Below are 19,530 nucleotides of genomic sequence, written 5' to 3'. Positions count from 1 at the left end.
TCCCAGTGAACGGGGGCCACAGAGGTGAATATAGGCTATTTTTTTAAATCTTACTGCATAAAAGGGAGCCTTATTGAGCGGGGGTATTAGTACCGTGGAAGGGATACAGCGGACATGCCGGTATGAATTCCTGTGTTACACTTAGCCATTTTTTTTACATTAGGCAAGACCTGTTACTCTGCTCTTCCGTGCCCCCTCAAAGAGTGCCACTCTGTGCCCCTTCACAGCAATAATGTCCCACTGTGCTTTAGTGCCACTTCGGAGCCCTTAAAGTACCCTCTGTGCCCCCTCAAAGTAATAGTTGTGCCTATATGCCCCCTCAAAGTAATAGTGTCACACTAAGCTCCTCAGAGTGATAATCCCCTCTGCGTTCCCTTAAAGAAATAATGCCTCTTTGTACCCCCTCAAATAGTGTCACTCTGTGCCCTCTCAAAATAATAGTGCGACTCTCAGCTCCTCAAAGTAATGATGCACCTTTATACTGCTCAAAATAATAATGCCCCTCTGTACTACAGTGCCCCTCTATGTCCCTTCAATGCAATAGTGCCACTTTGTAGACCCTCAAAAAAACAATGCCACTCTCAGCCTCCTCAAAGTAATAATGTGGCTCTCAAATAAACACACTCGGTGCCGCTTTCAAAATAAAATGCCCCTCTGTGATATAGTGACACTGTATGCCCCTTTAATGTAATAGTGCCATATTGTAGCCCCTCAAAGCAATAATGACACTCTCAGCCCCCCAAAGTAGTAGTTTCCCTCTCTGCCGTATCAAAGTAATAATGGCCCCTCAAAGTAATAGGGCTACTCTGAGCCCCCTGCCGTCCACAGCTAACCCGCTACCCTGAAACTGCAGCTGGCAGAGGACAAACTTTCTTGTAGAGCTGCAGAACACAGCGCAGCTCAGTGCAGAACATGTCCGACTCCTCCCTCCGTCTCCTGCTCTCAGTATTCCCATCGGAGCAGGAGACAGGGGAGGAGTCAAGCTGGCTATGGACTCTGACACATTGCCTAATATCAGCGGGAGTCCTCTGCCCTTGTGAATAACCCTGACTGTACGCAATTGTATCTGCATTCTGAGTACACAGATAGAGTTGAAATCAGGACTCTACGTACCTTCCGAGATGGTGGGACAGCGGCCACAAATCAGGATTGTCCCGCTGAATCGGCACTTTGGGATGCATGGATATTTTCATAATAATGAGATAGTTATCTGATACAGAATTCCAAATCCTCTTCAGAGACTAAATTCCTACTGCCTGCAGCCACCACTAGGGGGAGCTTACTGCGCATCGTTTTACTATTAAGTTCAAGCCTGCAGTGCGCTCCTAATCTCCTACTGATAGTGACTATAAGTAACAGAATGTCATCTCTTACAGTAATTGTAACTCTTATAGGCATTACTACAGATAATTCCATCTCCCTTCTGACTCCCATACTGACCCTCATTGTCCATCTCGGCCGATCCCATCACCATCACCGGGATTCCAATAAAGGACGCCAGAACCCAGATGCAGACGTTGACGACTTTGGCTTTGTGCGGAGTGCGGATGTCAAGGGCTTTCACAGGATGGCAAATGGCAATGTAGCGGTCCACACTCATCATGGTCAGCGTGAAGGTGCTGGTGAACATGTTGTAGTAGTCAATAGCGATGGCCATCTTACAAAGTGCGTTTCCGAAGGGCCAGATTCCCATGATGATGTCAGTCCCTTGGAATGGGAGCGTTATCAGCACTAAGGCATCCGCCAAGGCCAGGTTGAAGATGTAGATGTTGGTGGCGGTTTTCATCTTGGTATATCTAGAATAAAAGACAAAATATAATCATAGGAGCAGCAGATTATACAATGTAGTGACCAGTCATGTGTTTAGAGGTACAATGGAGTGACCAGAGGTACAATGGAGTGACCAGAGGTACAATGGAGTGATCAGTCATGCATCCAGAGGTACAGTATAGTAACCTTTTATAAAGTATGCCCAGAGGTACAACATAGTGACCAGTCATTTGCCCAGAGGAACAATGTAGTGACTGGTCATATGCCCAGAGGTACAATGTAGTGACTGGTCATACGCCCAGAGGTACAATGTAGTGACCGGTCATATGCCCAGAGGTACAATGTAGTGACTGGTCATACGCCCAGAGGTACAATGTAGTGACCGGTCATATGCCTAGAGGTACAATGTAGTGACCGGTCATATGCCCAGAGGTACAATGTAGTGACCGGTCATATGCCCAGAGGTACAATGTAGTGACCGGTCATATGCCTAGAGGTACAATGTAGTGACTGGTAATATGCCCAGAGGTACAATGTAGTGACCGGTCATATGCCCAGAGGTGCAATGTAGTGACCGGTCATATGCCCAGAGGTACAATGTAGTGACCGGTCATATGCCCAGAGGTGCAATGTAGTGACTGGTCATATGCCAAGAGGTACAATGTAGTGACCGGTCATATGCCCAGAGGTACAATGTAGTGACCTTTATTACAGTATGCCCAGAGGTACAATGTAGTGACCGGTCATATGCCCAGAGGTACAATGTAGTGACCTTTATTACAGTATGCCCAGAGGTACAACGTAGTGACTGGTCATATGCCCAGAGGTACAATGTAGTGACCTTTATTACAGTATGCCCAGAGGTACAACGTAGTGACTGGTCATATGCCCAGAGGTACAATGTAGTGACCTTTATTACAGTATGCCCAGAGGTACAACGTAGTGACTGGTCATATGCCCAGAGGTACAATGTAGTGACCGGTCATATGCCTAGAGGTACAATGTAGTGACTGGTAATATGCCCAGAGGTACAATGTAGTGACCGGTCATATGCCCAGAGGTGCAATGTAGTGACCGGTCATATGCCCAGAGGTACAATGTAGTGACCGGTCATATGCCCAGAGGTGCAATGTAGTGACTGGTCATATGCCAAGAGGTACAATGTAGTGACCGGTCATATGCCCAGAGGTACAATGTAGTGACCTTTATTACAGTATGCCCAGAGGTACAATGTAGTGACCGGTCATATGCCCAGAGGTACAATGTAGTGACCTTTATTACAGTATGCCCAGAGGTACAACGTAGTGACTGGTCATATGCCCAGAGGTACAATGTAGTGACCTTTATTACAGTATGCCCAGAGGTACAACGTAGTGACTGGTCATATGCCCAGAGGTACAATGTAGTGACCTTTATTACAGTATGCCCAGAGGTACAATGTAGTGACCGGTCATATGCCCAGAGGTACAATGTAGTGACCTTTATTACAGTATGCCCAGAGGTACAGTATAATAACCAGCCATATGCCCAGAGGTACCAGGTTGTGACCAGTAATTTGCCCAGAGGTGCAATGGAGTGACAACGCTGTTCTAGAAATGCATTGGATATATACAATAAATCTTTAAAGGAGTTTTCCAAGTTATTACTTATATAGTCTTCAGTCCCCCATGCCCAAACTATATAAAAGTAATTGACTCACTGTGGCGCCACACTGCTGCTCCGGCGGTCCACCGTCATGACATCTGACAGGTGACATCACCCGGCCCGAAGGTCTGGTGACGGCCCATAAACCTGTCACAGGGGCTTCTAATGTAGAATGCTGCAGGCAGGTTTATGGGACATTGCTGGAGACGTTCCATAGGCTGCAGCAGTCACGTGGGTAAACAACCAACATCACGCTGCGGGCGCAGTACACAGAGGCCGGAGGGGCGGCGGAAGATGTACGTTTTTTTATATTACATTTATTATTATTAGATTTTCATCTCCACTTTTTAAAAGCCATAACTTTCTTATTTTTCTGTCCAGACGGCCGTAGGAGGGCTTGTTGTTTGTACGGCGAGGGGTTTGTACTATTTGCATCATTTTTTGGTACATATAATGTATTATAGAACTTTTATTAATTTTCATTTGGGGAACAGGGAGAAAAACATCAATTCTGCAATAGTTTTTTTTTTACAGCGGTAATGCAGCATAAATGATGTGATACATTGTTTTCTGCGGGTTAGTACGTTACGATGTTACCAAAATTACATACATCATTTTTTTTCTATATTTACACAATAAAACCCCCTTCTTTAAAAAAAAATAAATTAATTAAAAAAAAATAATATTTTGTTTTGCATCACTGCTTACATTTTTCATCATTTTTTTTTTTTTGCGTGATGAACTGTAGCTTTCATTCGTTCTATCTTGGAGTACATATGACTTTTTTGATCACTTTTATTGCGCTTTTTTTTATTGGAAGACCTAGTGAACAAAAAAGGATTTTGGAACCTTCTTTGCTTGTTTTTTTATAGTGTCTGCCATGCGGTCGAAAAAAAAGTGTGTTCAATTTATTGCATGGCCGTTATGGATGCGACCATGCTAAATCAAAAAAGAAAAGAAAAGAGGGGAAAGTGCCCAGAAAAAAGGTTGTTTTTTTTTTCTGTTTTTACTATTTTTTTACATCTTTTTTACTTTTTCACATTTTTGTTCCCTGCAGGGGTCTTGAACCTGTAATGCTATGATCACTATAATAATACACTGCAGTACTTCTATACTACAATGCATTATGGCTTATCATAACAATCACAGACCATGGCAGACCCAGATTGGTGCCCGATTGCATGGCAATCGATCGGCCCTCCGCGATTGCGGGGGGGGGGGGGGGTGATGACATCACAGATGGGGCATCCTCCCTCTGTAAACGTTTTACATGTCATAATCAACATTGATCACAGCATGTGAGGGGTTAACAGTGAGGATTGGTGTTCTCACTGATCCCCGCTGTTACAGCGGGAGGCCTGCTGTCAGTCACAGCTGGCTCCTGCTGCGGATGGCACCGGCTCATGCGCCAATTTTTAAATTACAAGAAAAACATGTGAGTCCAAAAAAATGAAAATAATAATAATTTTGGGTAAACTTACAAACAAAAAATAAATGTTCCCGTTTTGCTCACAAATCCTCCAGGCAATGAATGGGTTAAACTAAGGCAAAGGTAAATGCGGGGAACAGAACCTTCCAGGGATGAGCCAACGCAGAGCCCTTGCTGCCAGAGTCTTGGATTATGGCAGTCGGCCTTGGCAGCGGCGACTGCCACACGTGCATAATACCCATCTAGGCTGCGCAGAGGAGCTTTGCATTGGATAAGCTTAACGCTCCGAGGTGCTGGACGGCGCGGCGAGGAACCTTTGTGAACAGATTACGGTTCTTCAACTTCCTCCATTAACCCCTTGTTAGGGTACGGCAGAGAAATGTCTCATCATATTAGCTCATGTCTTCCTGTAAGGGCATATGACGTAGTGACGAGTAGCGCCAATTCACACGAGCGTATTTACGGGTCTGTGTGCCGTCTGGGTCTACAAGGTCTCTGACAGCACACGGGGCCATAATGGTCCGTTTTGTCACAAAGACACACAGTCCGTGTGAAAAAAAATTGCAGCGTACACTATTCTGACCTGCCGGAAAAAGTCTATATGCTGAAAAAACGGACAGCACTCAAACGCTGTCATAAATGTGCTAAGAGACGCAGAAAGAAAAAAAAAAGAATTGGGGCCCATTGTGAGCTACTTAGGGCCCAACAGGAAGGTTGCATTTACACAAGCGAGTTTTTTGCGCAACTTTTGTGCAGTGCGAGATGCACAAAACTCACACTGAAATATCCCCCTTGTTACCACCCGGGATATTTACGTCTGCGGTTTTTCTCGCAAGTTGCTCCGCACTCGCAGTGAACATCTCGCTTTTACAAGCATGATAACGGTCTGCGTTTCTAGTACTCGCCCGTGTGAATGCACCCTAAAATGTATTCTTCAGGCTGCACAACTACATACAAGCAACTTCCTGATCCTTATTCGCTAAGACCCGGCCACCAAATTCTCCGCACTCGTCATTGGAACAGTGGCTGCATTTGCATGAAGCCCCGTCTATGGAGATTACAGTGACCTGGAATTGGCGCACTCCCGTTCACCTGTCAGGTGCGAATTGTAGAGCTGACATTTATGACAAAGGGTGGGATCGCACATATCATAAAGCAACACAGTTGTCAGACTGATCCGTAACGGCTGCGGGGGTGAACAGCAGATTTACCCGCAAAATTGTGTGACCAATAATAACCCATTTAAAAGCTGCGCTAATTCACAGTAAATCCGGGCTTCATGCGGCCTCACTTTTCAGGAGATGGCTTGCGGAATGCAATCTGTAGGAAAATATATACAACTCCCAGAATGTCCTGAAGGTCCGCAGTTGGCACGGTGAGCTGGGAGTTGTGATTTAACTTTAATTACCTAAAAAAAAGAATAGCGCACATACTTTATCTCCTGTGAGGCAGAAGGGGCACTATTACTGGGAGTGAGTCACTGAGGGGCACTATTATTGTGAGGTGGTCACTGAGGGGCACTATTATTGTGATGGGGTCACTGAGGGGCACTATTATTGTGAGGTGGTCACTGAGGGGCACTATTATTGTGAGGTGGTCACTGAGGGGCACTATTATTGTGAGGGTGTCACTGAGGCGCACTATTACTGTGAGGGGGTCACTGAGGCGCACTATTACTGTGAGGTGGTCACTGAGGGGCACTATTATTGTGAGGGGGTCACTGAGGAGCACTATTACTGTGAGGGGTCACTGAGGGGCACTATTACTGTGATGGGGTCACTGAGGGGCACTATTACTGTGAGGGGGTCACTGAGGTGCACTATTACTGTGAGGGGGTCACTGAGGTGCACTATTACTGTGAGGGGGTCACTGAGGTGCACTATTACTGTGAAGGGGTCACTGAGGTGCACTATTACTGTGAGGGGGTCACTGAGGGGCACTATTACTGTGAGGGGGTCACTGAGGGGCACTATTATTGTGAGGTGGTCACTGAGGGGCACTATTATTGTGAGGGAGTCACTGAGGAGCACTATTACTGTGAGGTGGTCACTGAGGGGCACTATTATTGTGAGGTGGTCACTGAGGGGCACTATTACTGTGAGGTGGTCACTGAGGGGCACTATTATTTGGAGGGAGTCACTGAGGGGCACTATTACTGGGAGGTGGTCACTGAGGGGCACTATTATTGTGAGGGAGTCACTGAGGGGCACTATTACTGGGAGAAAGTCATTGAGGGACACTATTACTGTGAAGAGGTCACTGGAGAGCACCAATACTGTGGAGAGATCACTATTATTCTGAGGGGATCACTGAGGGACACATATTGTGGGGGAGTCACTAAGGGGCACTATTATTATGAGAGGGGTCACTGAGGGGCAAATATTATGAGGGAGTTACTGAGGGGCACTATTATTGTGAGAGATTAACTGGGGGACAATATTACTTTGAGGGATTCACTGAGGGGCACTATTATTGTGAGAAAGTCATTGAGGGGCACTATTAATGTAAGGGTGCCACTGAAAAGCACTATTACTGTGAAGAGGTCACCAAGGAGCACTATTACTGTGAGGGGGTCACTAAGAGGCACTATTTCTTTGAGGGGGTCACTAAGGGGCACTATTGCGGTGGGAGAGTCATTGAGAGAAACTATTTCTGTGATGGGGTCACTGAAAGGCACTATTATTGGGAAGGAGTCACTGAGGAGCACCATTATTGTGAGGGAATCACTGAGGGGCACTATTACTGTAAGGAGGTCACTGAGGGGCACTATTGCTGTAGGAGAGACATTATTTTATCTTGGCGTACGTGGCACAGTTGAAATAAAGGCAAAAGAATTTTTCACACAAAGCAGCTCTTTTCTTTGTGGATATTTTTTGCCTACAAATACCGCCAGGACTGGGCGGTGAAGCTGATCTAAGGAAAGGCTTTGCCAAAGTGATTCAGAATGATCTAAAAAGTGAGCTGAATCTTTTTCATTTGTTACACAATTCTGGGATGTACTAAGAGAAGCATAGAGTCTAGATCACGTGAGGTCATTATCCCCCTCTACTCTTCCTTAGTCAGACCTCATCTGGAATACTGGGTCCAGTTCTGGACACTCCACTTTAAAAAAGACAGAGACAAACTGGAGCAAGTTCAGAGAAGAGTAACCAATATGGTGAGCGGTCTGCAAATCATGTCCTATGAGGAACGGTTAAAGGATCTGGGAATGTTTAGCTTGCAGTAGAGAAGGCTGAGAGGAGACTTAATAGCTGTCTACAAATATCTGAAGGGCTGTCACAGTGCAGAGGGATCAGCCCTATTCTCATCTGCACAAGGAAAGACTAGAAGCAATGGGATGAAACTGAAAGGGAGGAGACACAGATTAGATATTAGACAGTGAGGGGGATCAATGAGTGGAGCAGGTTACCACGGGAGGTGGGGAGTTCTCCTTCAATGGAAGTCTTCATGCAGAGGCTGGACAAATATATCTGTCTGGGATGATTTAGTGAATCCTGCACAGAGCAGGGGATTGGACCCAAAGACCCTGGAAGTCACTTCCAACTCTACCATTCTATGATTATATGACGGTTATTGTAAGGGGGTCATTGAGGGGCACTATTACTGTGAGGGGGTCATTGAGGGGCACTATTACTGTGAGAGAGTCACCAAGGGGTACTATTATTGTGAGGGGGTCACTAAGGGGCGCTATTTCTATAGGAAAGTAATTGAGGGGCACGATTACTGTAAGAAGACATATACAGTAGACTGTGGCTTAGTGTAAAGGGGGTATGGCCTAAAAATGTACACAAAATTGTCGTAGGCACATAAGTTGTCCCTTTTTCATAGCTCCAAAGTTGGATGGTGTGTTACATGGGTATATAGGTGGCTGGGATGCAGCATATATAATAATAATAATAATAATCTTTATTTGTATAGCGCCAACTTATTCCGCAGCATATCTGTATCTAGTGCAGCAAGTATACCATGCCATGCCCAACTCATGCAGGGTTTGGGTAGTTGGAGGCCCACTCCTGTCTTAGGGCCCACCAGGGGATTCACAGGTTTCCTTACTGCTCAGTCCGAGCTTGGCCGCCTGTTACAGTGACCCAGCCCACAGAGTCCTATGGTTATACTTCCGGTAAAATGCAACCAGAAATGCCCATAAAGATCAATAAAGATAATTGCACCAGGATGAAGCCAGGGCACATATCCCACCGGCTCGGATACATGACTATGACACTTTATCTCCAGCCCGCACGGCAAAGCTCTGTGGACTCGATGTAATGATATACAGCAAATTCTTCATATTATAACCTCAATTTCTGGATTGTTGAACCCCAATTGTAAAGTTAATAGAAGGCATTGAGTCAGGTAAGGGCCTGTCCTACAAGAATCCGCTTACGGGCGGCGGTGCTGCGGGATCACAGTGTAGCACCACTTTATGACCTAGGGAGCTGCTCTTCCAATTTGGTAGTGGTTTAAGCTGAAGGTATCTCTGTGCATATGCTTGGACCCTTGATTTCCCTCGAGCTACTTCCGCCCCAAGGCTGTGAATTATTGAAAATGACATGGAAATGAGGACTGGCGCAGAGCGGATGCATCCAACGCAGAAGTTACCCGCTGAGCCGTCCCCGCTGATCTGTGCAGAAGAGGATATAACATAGAAGACGAAACACATACAAGGAAAGTGCAGAATACATATGTCAGCAAGTAATGATAGGCAGTACAGCGAAATTAGTGATACGTCTAGTAAAAGACGGTTAACCCATAATCGGCCATGCACATTAGTCTAAAGGTGATCAAAATGACCAATTTCAATCAAACAATCATTTATCAGGGGAACTTTATCAACGAATGTGCCAGTGACTATGAGGGATCTCGCGGCAGGTGTGGACAATGCCACATGATAAGAAGGCCCTCTGATCCTACAGTGTGGTGCAAGGTAAGGCAAACAGTAGTTACAGGTATGATCGCAGGTACTACCCCCCCCCCCCCCCCACTCACCTGCTGAGAAAGAACAATCTGGGGGAGCCCTGACGCAATATGGAAAAATAAAACGCAGTGGTGGTGGGGGTCTCATATACACTGAGTAGCCCTTTTATTAGACCCCCATCTAGTACCGCGTTGGACTGCTTTGGCCTTCAGATCCACAACAATTCGTCGTGGTGTAGATTCCATAAGGAGATTAAATCATTCTGCAGGAATATCGGCCCCTGCGGACAGGAAGCTTCTTGTAGTTGCCGCAGATTAGATGGTGGTGCTGACATGTTTTGACCAGCTGACAGGAAGGGGTCAGCGATTCATGCTGCTTGCACCAAATTCTGACTCCCATCAGCACGGGGCAACAGAAATCTGGATCCATCTGACCAGGAGATGTTTTCCTGCTGCTCAGTGTTAAAAGTTTTGCGCTCTTTTGCCCGCTGTCTCATCTTTCTGTTTCTCTTAGACACAATGGCGCTGGAACCGGTCATCTACTGTTATAGCCCATCCACCATAAAGAAAGGGTAAGTTGCTCATTCATGCAATTTGGAGCACGAGTGTTGTATTCGGCTGACTGTGCAGTGCGTGTTAGTCAGAATGATTCCTGACATCCTCCTCTGACCGACAGAACTAGAAACAAGTTTGAAACATAAATACAGTACCAGAACCAAATTCATAACATAAATACAGCACCAGAATGGTTTTGTAAATAAATACGGCACCAGAAGCAAGCTCATAACATAAATACAGCACCAGAACCAAGCTTAAAGGAGATGTCCCGCGCCGAAACGGGTTTTTTTTTTTTTAAACCCCCCCCCCGTTCGGCGCGAGACAACCCCGATGCAGGGGTTAAAAAAACCACCCGCACAGCGCTTACCTGAATCCCGGCGCTCCGGTGACTTCTCTACTCACCGCTGAAGATGGCCTCTTCCTCCGTGGACCGCAGCTCTTCTGTGCGGTCCACTGCCGATTCCAGCCTCCTGATTGGCTGGAATCGGCACGTGACGGGGCGGAGCTACACGGAGCTACACGGAGCCCCATAGAGAACAGCAGAAGACCCGGACTGCGCAAGCGCGGCTAATTTGGCCATCGGAGGCCAAAAATTAGTCGGCACCATGGAGACCAGGACGCTAGCAACGGAGCAGGTAAGTAAAAAACTTTTTATAACTTCTGTATGGCTCATAATTAATGCACAATGTACATTACAAAGTGCATTATTATGGCCATACAGAAGTGTATAACCCCACTTGCTGCCTCGGGACATCTCCTTTAATACATAAATATTGCACCAGAACCAAGCTCAGTACATAAATTCAGTACAAACCAACCTGCATACATTGCAAGCTATAGATATGCATCTCCACAAAGCAAATCGATGCTAAGTGTTATTTTATGTCCTACAGCCCTACATCCACTTGCTGCGCTTAGACAGATACCTACACACATATATAGGTCACAGTGATGCTGACGCTCATGTGAGCAGTCAGTGTGACAAGAAGAGTATATACTTTTGGACAGGTGAGAGCTGTAGTATCTGTGTCACCGTTATTATGATGCATTAAACTCTATTGTGAAAGTTACAGGCAGATTGCTTAAGACACCGGCAACTCTCCAAACAGTTTAATGAGAAGGAGGATTACGGAATATATATACTGTTACCCTGAAGACCGGAGAGCTGCCTGCCTGACGTCTGTGTATCTCATTACTTGTAAATCCTTGACAGATACTGGACTAGAGCGATATATGGAATTACACTGAAACTAAAAGAATAACAATACATCTTGTTATTTGTATAGCGCCAACTTATTCCGCAGCGCTTTCAAGCAATTTATTTATTACCCCCACCAAGTTGGGTGCTCATTTTACCAACCTTAGAGGGATGGAAGGTTGAGTCAACCTTGAGCCGTCTACCTTAACCCAGAAACTGAACCCGCAACCTTCAGGTCGTGAGCGAGAGCTTAGGACTGCATTTCTGCTGCCCTAACAATCTGCACCACGCAAGGCTCTACAATTTAATGCATCCCCAACTCCCAGTTCTCTTCTGCAGGGAATCCAGTGTAAAGAATACAGCCTATCCAATCACTAGAGAGCAGTGACATCACTGAGAGTGCAGCCTATCCAATCACTAGAGAGCAGTGTCATCACCAAGAATGCAGTCCATCCATTCACTAGAGAGCAGTGACATCAATGAGAGTCCAGTCTATCCATTCATTAGAGAGCAGTAACATTACTGAGAATGCAGCCTATCCATTCACTAGAGAGCAGTAACATCACTTAGAATGCAGCCTATCCAATCACTAGAGAGCAGTGGCATCACTCAGAATGTAAACTATTCAATTATTAGAGAGCAGCAGTGACATCACTGAGAATGCAGTCCATCCAATAACTAGAGAGCAGCGACATCACTGAGAATGCAGCATATCCATTCACTAGAGAGCAGTGACATCACTGAGAATGCAGTCCATCCAATAACTAGAGAGCAGCGACATCACTGAGAGTGCAGCCTATCCAATCACTAGAGAGCAGCGACATCACTGAGAATGCAGCATATCCATTCACTAGAGAGCAGTGACATCACTGAGAATGCAGTCCATCCAATAACTAGAGAGCAGCGACATCACTGAGAGTGCAGCCTATCCAATCACTAGAGAGCAGTGTCATCACCAAGAATGCAGTCCATCCATTCACTAGAGAGCAGTGACATCAATGAGAGTCCAGTCTATCCATTCATTAGAGAGCAGTAACATTACTGAGAATGCAGCCTATCCAATCACTAGAGAGCAGTGGCATCACTCAGAATGTAAACTATTCAATTATTAGAGAGCAGCAGTGACATCACTGAGAATGCAGTCCATCCATTAACTAGAGAGCAGTGACATCACTGAGAATGCAGCCTATCCATTCACTAGAGAGAAGTGACATCACTAAAAATGTAAACTATTCAATTATTAGAGAGCAGCAGTGACATCACTGAGAATGCAGTCCATCCAATAACTAGAGAGCAGCGACATCACTGAGAATGCAGCCTATCCAATCACTCGAGAGCAGTGACATCAATAAGAGTCCAGCCTATCCATTCATTAGAGAGCAGTAACATTACTGAGAATGCAGCCTATCCAATCACTAGAGAGCAGTGACATCACTGAGAATGCAGCCTATACAATCACTAGAGAGCAGTGACATCACTCAGAATGTAAACTATTCAATTATTAGAGAGCAGCACTGACATTACTCAGAATGCAGTCCATCCAATAACTAGAGAGCAGTGACATCACTGAGAATTCAGCCCATATATCCATTAAACACTGGTGACATCACTGATCATATAGCCCAAATATCTACAAAACACTGGTGACATCACTGATAATACAGCCCACATATCCACTATACACTGGTGACATCACTGATATTTTTACCCCACATATCTACTAAACACTGGTGACATCACTCATAATATAGCCCATATATCCACTAAACACTGGTGACATAACTCACACCAGCAACGCCACTGGAAATGTAGTCTGTCTATCTCCTATAAACGCTCATACGGGGCGATAGGCACAGTACAGACACATCTTATCCAATCCAAGTGACCGGAGACTGGACCACACAGTAGATATCTCGTGACTGGGAGTGAACGTGTAGCCAGTGAGCGGCGGGCAATATAATGTCACTACAGATAATTATGTGCTTCACGGTCAGATAAAAAAAGACCTGACTGCAGAGACATGAAGTTCCGATATAATGGCGCATCAGGGGGAATTGCCGTCATTGAATGTTCTCATCTCAGCGGCTTCACTAACAATCACCGCTGCGCCTCTGTGTCTTGTAGGGATCAGGCAGCAGAAGCATGCTGGGAACTCAGTTTTGGCTAATTAATCTGAACAAACCGTGATTGATTTACAGCGAGCGCGATCGATATCTACATTTCATTAAAGTACAGTGAGTCATGAGAGCAAAGAATTCGCGTCCCAATCCTAAATATCAAAGGACAGGTCTCTAGCTGCATCCCGCGCTCTATGGAGAGCCGAAAGAATGCAAGGTCTTCTCACATAGAGGGACATTTAAAGGGAACCTCTCACGTCTTATGAGCCTGTAAACTAAAGTTATGGGCTCATAAGACAGGGACCGCTGAGTCCAGGGTGTAATTATTATACTACTGCCTTCCTGTAAAGGGCATGAAAGTGTTAACTTTTTGTAATCAGGAAAATGCTATAACTGCTAATTTGTACTATGCTAATGTGTGGTCTGGTTGATGTAACAGTCTCTGTCGTGGCCCGTTTGGACATTATGGGGATAGCACTGCTACACTCCACCTTACGATGTTTTAGGGCAAAACCGCCTACTGCTGGGACTTGGCCACACTCCGTCCTCTTAATCTGAGAATAGGCCGGGAAACGGAGAGGGGAGATGTAACACTTTTGTAATCTGATGTATGTTCTAGTCCTCTGCATCAGCAAAGAACAGCTAGTGCTTCAGGAGGAGGAGGCTCCCTCCTTTCTCTTACAGCATCACTGCCCCGGGACTGCCCTGATGATAGGGATGAATAGGGACTGGCCCCCAACCCCTTCCAGAATCAGTCTGAATGTTCTGGATGGGCATAAAAGGAGTCCAGTGCCACCAGTTGAGAGTGTATGCAGTGATAGACATGCAGGACAGGAGCTGTGGGAGCACCTCAAAGGCCACAAACAAGCCAGAGACCGCGGTGCAGGGAAGCTATAGAGCTTAAGAGGATGTCGGCAATCTTTCTGGTGTTGCAGTTCGGGAAAGGAAAGAACCACAAGAGAGAGTTATAACTGTTTAAAAAGTGTACTACTCTCCAAGCTTCAAGAGGTCAGCCTAAGAAAGAGCAGCTGCTTGGTTAAAAGAGAATTAAAGATCTGTGGAACTGATAGTTCCTTCTGCCTCAATCTGGAAAGGAACATCGAAATTCTTCAGGATCTACTTCTAAGGATATAGCACATATGGGAGTGCGCCAACATGGTGTCCGGAACAGAAACAGCAGTACTCCTGCAACAGTACAGTAAGTGAGGGCGGCCTCATAAAACATCAAAAAGAGCACACATTGAAAGCAATGTTCTATAGACTTAATAGTTCTACAAAATATGAATTTAGGACTTGTGCTTTGATTCCAGTAAAGTGCGTCTAACCGAAACAAAGGACTGAGTGTGCTGATGAATTTAGCTAGATAAACAGGACTAAGAACTATTTGTCATAACATCCTTTGGAATCTGAATCAGTGGACTGCGTGCGGTAAACCGCAATTACGAATTCCTAGTTTGTACTGAATTACTTCTTGTTCTAAATCAGGGGTGTATTGCTGACATTGCAGATTAATAGTTCTTACGTGGTGTATTGTGTAAGATGTTGTTCGACCTTTCGGTAGAGCTGGTCAGGTTCATGTAAGGGATCCATAAAGTTTACGTGTTTACTACTTTCTAAAATCTACATAAACATTTTCCTTTTTGCAGTTTATTCATTATAATAAAAATGTGTAACTTGCGTCGGCTTCATATCCAGGTACCTGTGCCGCTAAGCACCTACCACGATGGACCATGCATCAGCAATCACCATGATGGGCAGGGCATGTACATCCGTTGGACAGGTGGTAAGGAAGTCTCAGCATGGTGGGGTGGAGCACATAAGGAGAATGTTGTGGAGGCTGGGTGTGGAGAGCCCTGGAACCTCCTGATCAAAACCGAGTGTCCGATCAGACCGGACCATCAAGCCGAGGGAGCTTCAGTCTGCGACCTGCTACATGGCTTAGAGAGTTCACCATAGAAACTGTGAGTGTAAATTGTCAAGTGTGTCCACAGAGCCACGCCTGGCCTGCTGAGTAAAAACAGAGATTGTACAGGGGGTGGACAAAAATATGGAAACACCATATAAAATGAATGGGATTTTAATCATTAGCACTGAGCTGCCCTTTTGACCCTTGCTTAGCTGAGAGCTTTCCCGCCAAATTTGTGTTTACTTCATCAAGTAACTTAAGGCATGCATTTCAAACTGTGTTTCCATATTTTTATCCACCCCCTGTAACTTGATCCCATGAGGGTTGACTAGCTGGATCATTATTGGCAAGTTCTACAGTCAAAAATGACCAAACATTGAAACTGTGTTGCAACATTCTGAAACAGTGTGGCAAGTTGGAGAGTGCTAATTCAGCCACTAAGTAAGGCCGGCTGTCCACGGGCGATGCGGTATCCCGTGGGGAAGCTTCACCGCGGGAGCCGCCGCCGAGTCTCCCCCGGTCAGCCCTATCTAATAGATAGGCTGACCGCGGAGAATGGGGGCAATTCGCAGCATGCTGCGAATTGCCCGCCGCGAGCGGAGAATCGCAATGATTCTCCGTTCATGGAGAAGTGCCGGAGCTTTCCATAGCAATACTATGTGACGCGTCGGCCGGTGTGATTCGCCAGCGGTTTACCACCGGCGAATACACTGCCGTGGACAGGGGGCCTAAAGACTGTTACTATTTACGGCAACATGTGCTCCATCTCTTAATCTACCCGTTTTGTGGGGTCCCACATCCCTGTTGCTCCATTGCCGGAGCTCAGTGCGTGCAGTGGACCTTGAGGGAGGGCACACACATTGTCCTCACATGATATGCTATATACAAGTTTTGGGGTTTTTCCATCAAATGTGACCGAATCAGTGACAGAGACTCCTAAATGAGTCTCCATCTCAGATATGTGCACCTCCTTAATATACATGGGCAATGGTTGAATGGGTTTCAAAACTGACAAGAAGAATCCTAAAGAAGAAGTCTGCTCAGCGGCGCTCCTAAATCCCCATCTTAGGTCTCTCCAGCACATACCAAGGTATAGGCAACACTAAAGAAAGCTGCTTCTAGGAAACAGAAGATCTATTAGCATCTACAGTGCATTGAGTTTGGTCGGGCAGAAGAGAACAAGACATTCTGCTCCCTTCCTTATATAAATTGAAACCATTAAAGGAAATGTGATATCAGGAAACGGCCTCCTGTATAAATCAAGTTTTTAGGTTAAACGTTTTTTTAAATATTTTTTTAAAAATGTGCAGTTTGTTTCATTTTCCATGTCACAATCTACATTTTAGGCCGAATGCACACGGGCCCTCACAGATTCCGCATGGGAAATCCTGCATAGAATCCGCCTGTGCCCACGGCCGGCAACCCTGTGTACCTGTCCGTAGCTTCTTTCTTCTGTACTGCGGATATGGGGGCCGTCGCTCTGGCGCAGTACAGATTTTCCCATGCCATTGCTAAGCAATGATGCAGAATCCGCGACCTTCCTGGAAATGTCTTTCCGGATAGGCCGTGGATCGGACCGCTTCCATTGACTTCAATGGAAGCTGTCCGTGTGGAAAATGCTCCGAAATGGAGCATGCTGCCATTTTTCCTTCATGAGCAGAAATCACAGTTGATTTCCGCTCATGTTCATGGAGCAATCCCTTTTGCATTGCATCCGATGGACAGACATTGCTGCAGAACCCGCAGCAAAAATCCGCCTGTGTGTATTAGGGCTAAAAAAAACAATATTCTGTATTTCTCACACTGACCAATAAGCCTAGTAATAGTTTGACATTTCCGGCTCTGTGGAAAAAACTTCTCAGCCGTCTCATCATTGAATTATGAAATCCCCCCCATCATACCAAACCACCCCACTAGCCCATGCACCCCCCTGCCCCATTCAAATAAGCCCTATGGAACTCCCGATCTGCGTGCAACAAACTCCCAACTATTCACGACTTCTTCACCACCTAACAATTCAACCTGCTCGTTCTCACCTGGGTACAGCAGTCCGATTCTACCGCCCCCACTGCATTGTCCTATGATGGCCTGCAGTTCTCCCACACCCCCAGATTGGACGACAGGCGCGGCAAAGGAGCAGGCGTCGTTCTCTCGCCTAACTCTACCTTCTAGGTCATTCCCTCAGCTCCCTCGCTTACCTTCCAGTCATTCGAAGTCCACACCCTGCGACTCTTCTTCCCACTATCCCTGCGCATCGCAGTTATCTACCGGCCCCCAGGTCCCACCCGCCTGTTTCTAGGCCACTTCACCGCCTGGCTCCCCCACTGACTATCCTGTGAAATCCCAACTCTCATCCTTGGTGATTTCAATATCACTACTAACGACCCCAGCTCCTCATCTGCCTCCCAGCTTTTAATGCTCACCACCTCCCTCGGCCTATCACAAATCTCTGACTGCCCTACTCACAGAGATGGCAACACTCTTAATTTAATCTTCCTCCCTCTCTGCTCTGTCTCTCACTTTACTAACTCCCCCCTTCCACTCTCAGATCACTACCTCCTCTCTTTCTCCATCAGGCACCCTAGCATCTCCCCTGACCCTCCTATCTCTCACACCTCTAAGAACCTCCAGTCCGTTCACACCCATTATTTTGCCGAGACCATCGAGTCCTCCCTGTCCCCTATCTCCCTCCTCCTCTGCCCTAACCTGGCAGCCGAACACTACCACACCACCCTCAGACGTGCCCTGGATGAAGCGGCACCACCCGTGATCCGAGCAACCTTGGCTCATATCCCAAACTCGCTTCATCCGGCGGTGCTCTTGGTGTGCCAAGCCGCTGTGGAGAAAACCAAAGCTGCCCGCAGACTTCCTCCACTTCAAAATTATGCTTAAAACGTAAAACCTAGCCCTTCACCATGCCAAAAAAGTTTTTATTTCACCTGCCTTGTCTCCTCACAACCCCAAACAACTCTTCAACACCTTCCACTCCCTCCTCAGCCCCAAAGAAGAGGCCTGCTGTGACGGATCTCAGTGCTGAAAAACTAACCGCCTATTTCAAAGAAGAAAAAAAAACAACAACATCCGAATAGAAATCTCCGAAAACTGCAGGCTAGCCCCGATCCCAGTCTCCTCAGCACTGCATCCAGCACTTACTCACTCTCTACGTTAGAACCAATGATAGAGGAAAAAGTCTCCAGGCTGCTTTCTGCTGCTCGCCTCACCACCTGCACTAGCGACCCTCTCCCCTCTCACCTCCTCCGGTCCCTTTCCCCAGCTGTCATTACCCAGCTCACCGCCATCTGCAACCTCTCCCTAACCTCTGGCATATTCCCCTCCTCATTCAAACACTCCATAATATTTCCTCTGCTAAAAAAAACAACCGACCCGACCGATGCCGCCTACTACCGACCTGGCTCTAAATTACTTCATCTCCAAATTACTAGAGCACCTGGTCTACTCCCACCTCACATGCTTTCCCTCTGACAACTTTCTCCTCGACCCCCTCCAGTCCGGTTTCCGCCCTCTACCCTCAACTGAAACCGTCCTCACAAAAGTAGCAAGTGACCTGATGACGGCAAAGTCTAGAGGTGACTACTCCTTACTAATCCTCCTTGACCTGTCTGCTGCATTTGGCACTGTCGACCATAATCTCCTTCTCACTATGCTCCACCCTATTGGGCTAAAGGATACTGCTTTCTCCTGGTTCTCCTCCTACCTCTCCCACCACTCTTTTAGTGTCTCCCTCGCTAATTCTATCTCCTCTCCACTTCCTCTTGCTGTTGGGGTACCCCAGGGCTCGGTCCTCTTCTCTTCTCTATCTACACAGCCCCAACTGGACAAACCATCTGTAAATTCTGCCTCCAATACCATCTCTACGCTGACGACACCCAACTATACACCTCCTACCGTAAGATCTCTGAACCATTCCTCCAAAACATCACCGACTGTCTGTCCACTGTCTAATACCATGTCCTCCCTTTTTCTCAAACTTAAT

General features: G+C 46.3%; 1 protein-coding gene across 2 annotated transcripts in view; it reads right to left on the bottom strand.

The window, feature by feature from the left end:
* The window catches only part of OPRL1 (opioid related nociceptin receptor 1), a 67,602-nt gene that overhangs the window by 11,453 nt on the left and 36,619 nt on the right, over nt 1-19,530 (bottom strand). Inside the window, exons 1-2 of one of the 2 annotated variants that reach the window (XM_066586123.1) lie at nt 5,784-5,800; nt 1,441-1,796 (exon numbers count right to left, since the gene is read on the bottom strand). In XM_066586123.1, coding sequence (XP_066442220.1) covers nt 1,441-1,786 — 346 coding nt within the window. In that variant the 5' untranslated portion in view covers nt 1,787-1,796; nt 5,784-5,800. Of the gene's footprint in view, nt 1-1,440; nt 1,797-5,783; nt 5,801-19,530 lie in introns of those variants that run through there. The other variant, XM_066586122.1, reaches the window with a different exon arrangement.

Source organism: Eleutherodactylus coqui, chromosome 13 (assembly GCF_035609145.1).
Source record: "Eleutherodactylus coqui strain aEleCoq1 chromosome 13, aEleCoq1.hap1, whole genome shotgun sequence".
Classification (NCBI taxonomy): domain Eukaryota; kingdom Metazoa; phylum Chordata; class Amphibia; order Anura; family Eleutherodactylidae; genus Eleutherodactylus; species Eleutherodactylus coqui.
This window is presented reverse-complemented; position numbering and strand designations above follow the sequence as displayed.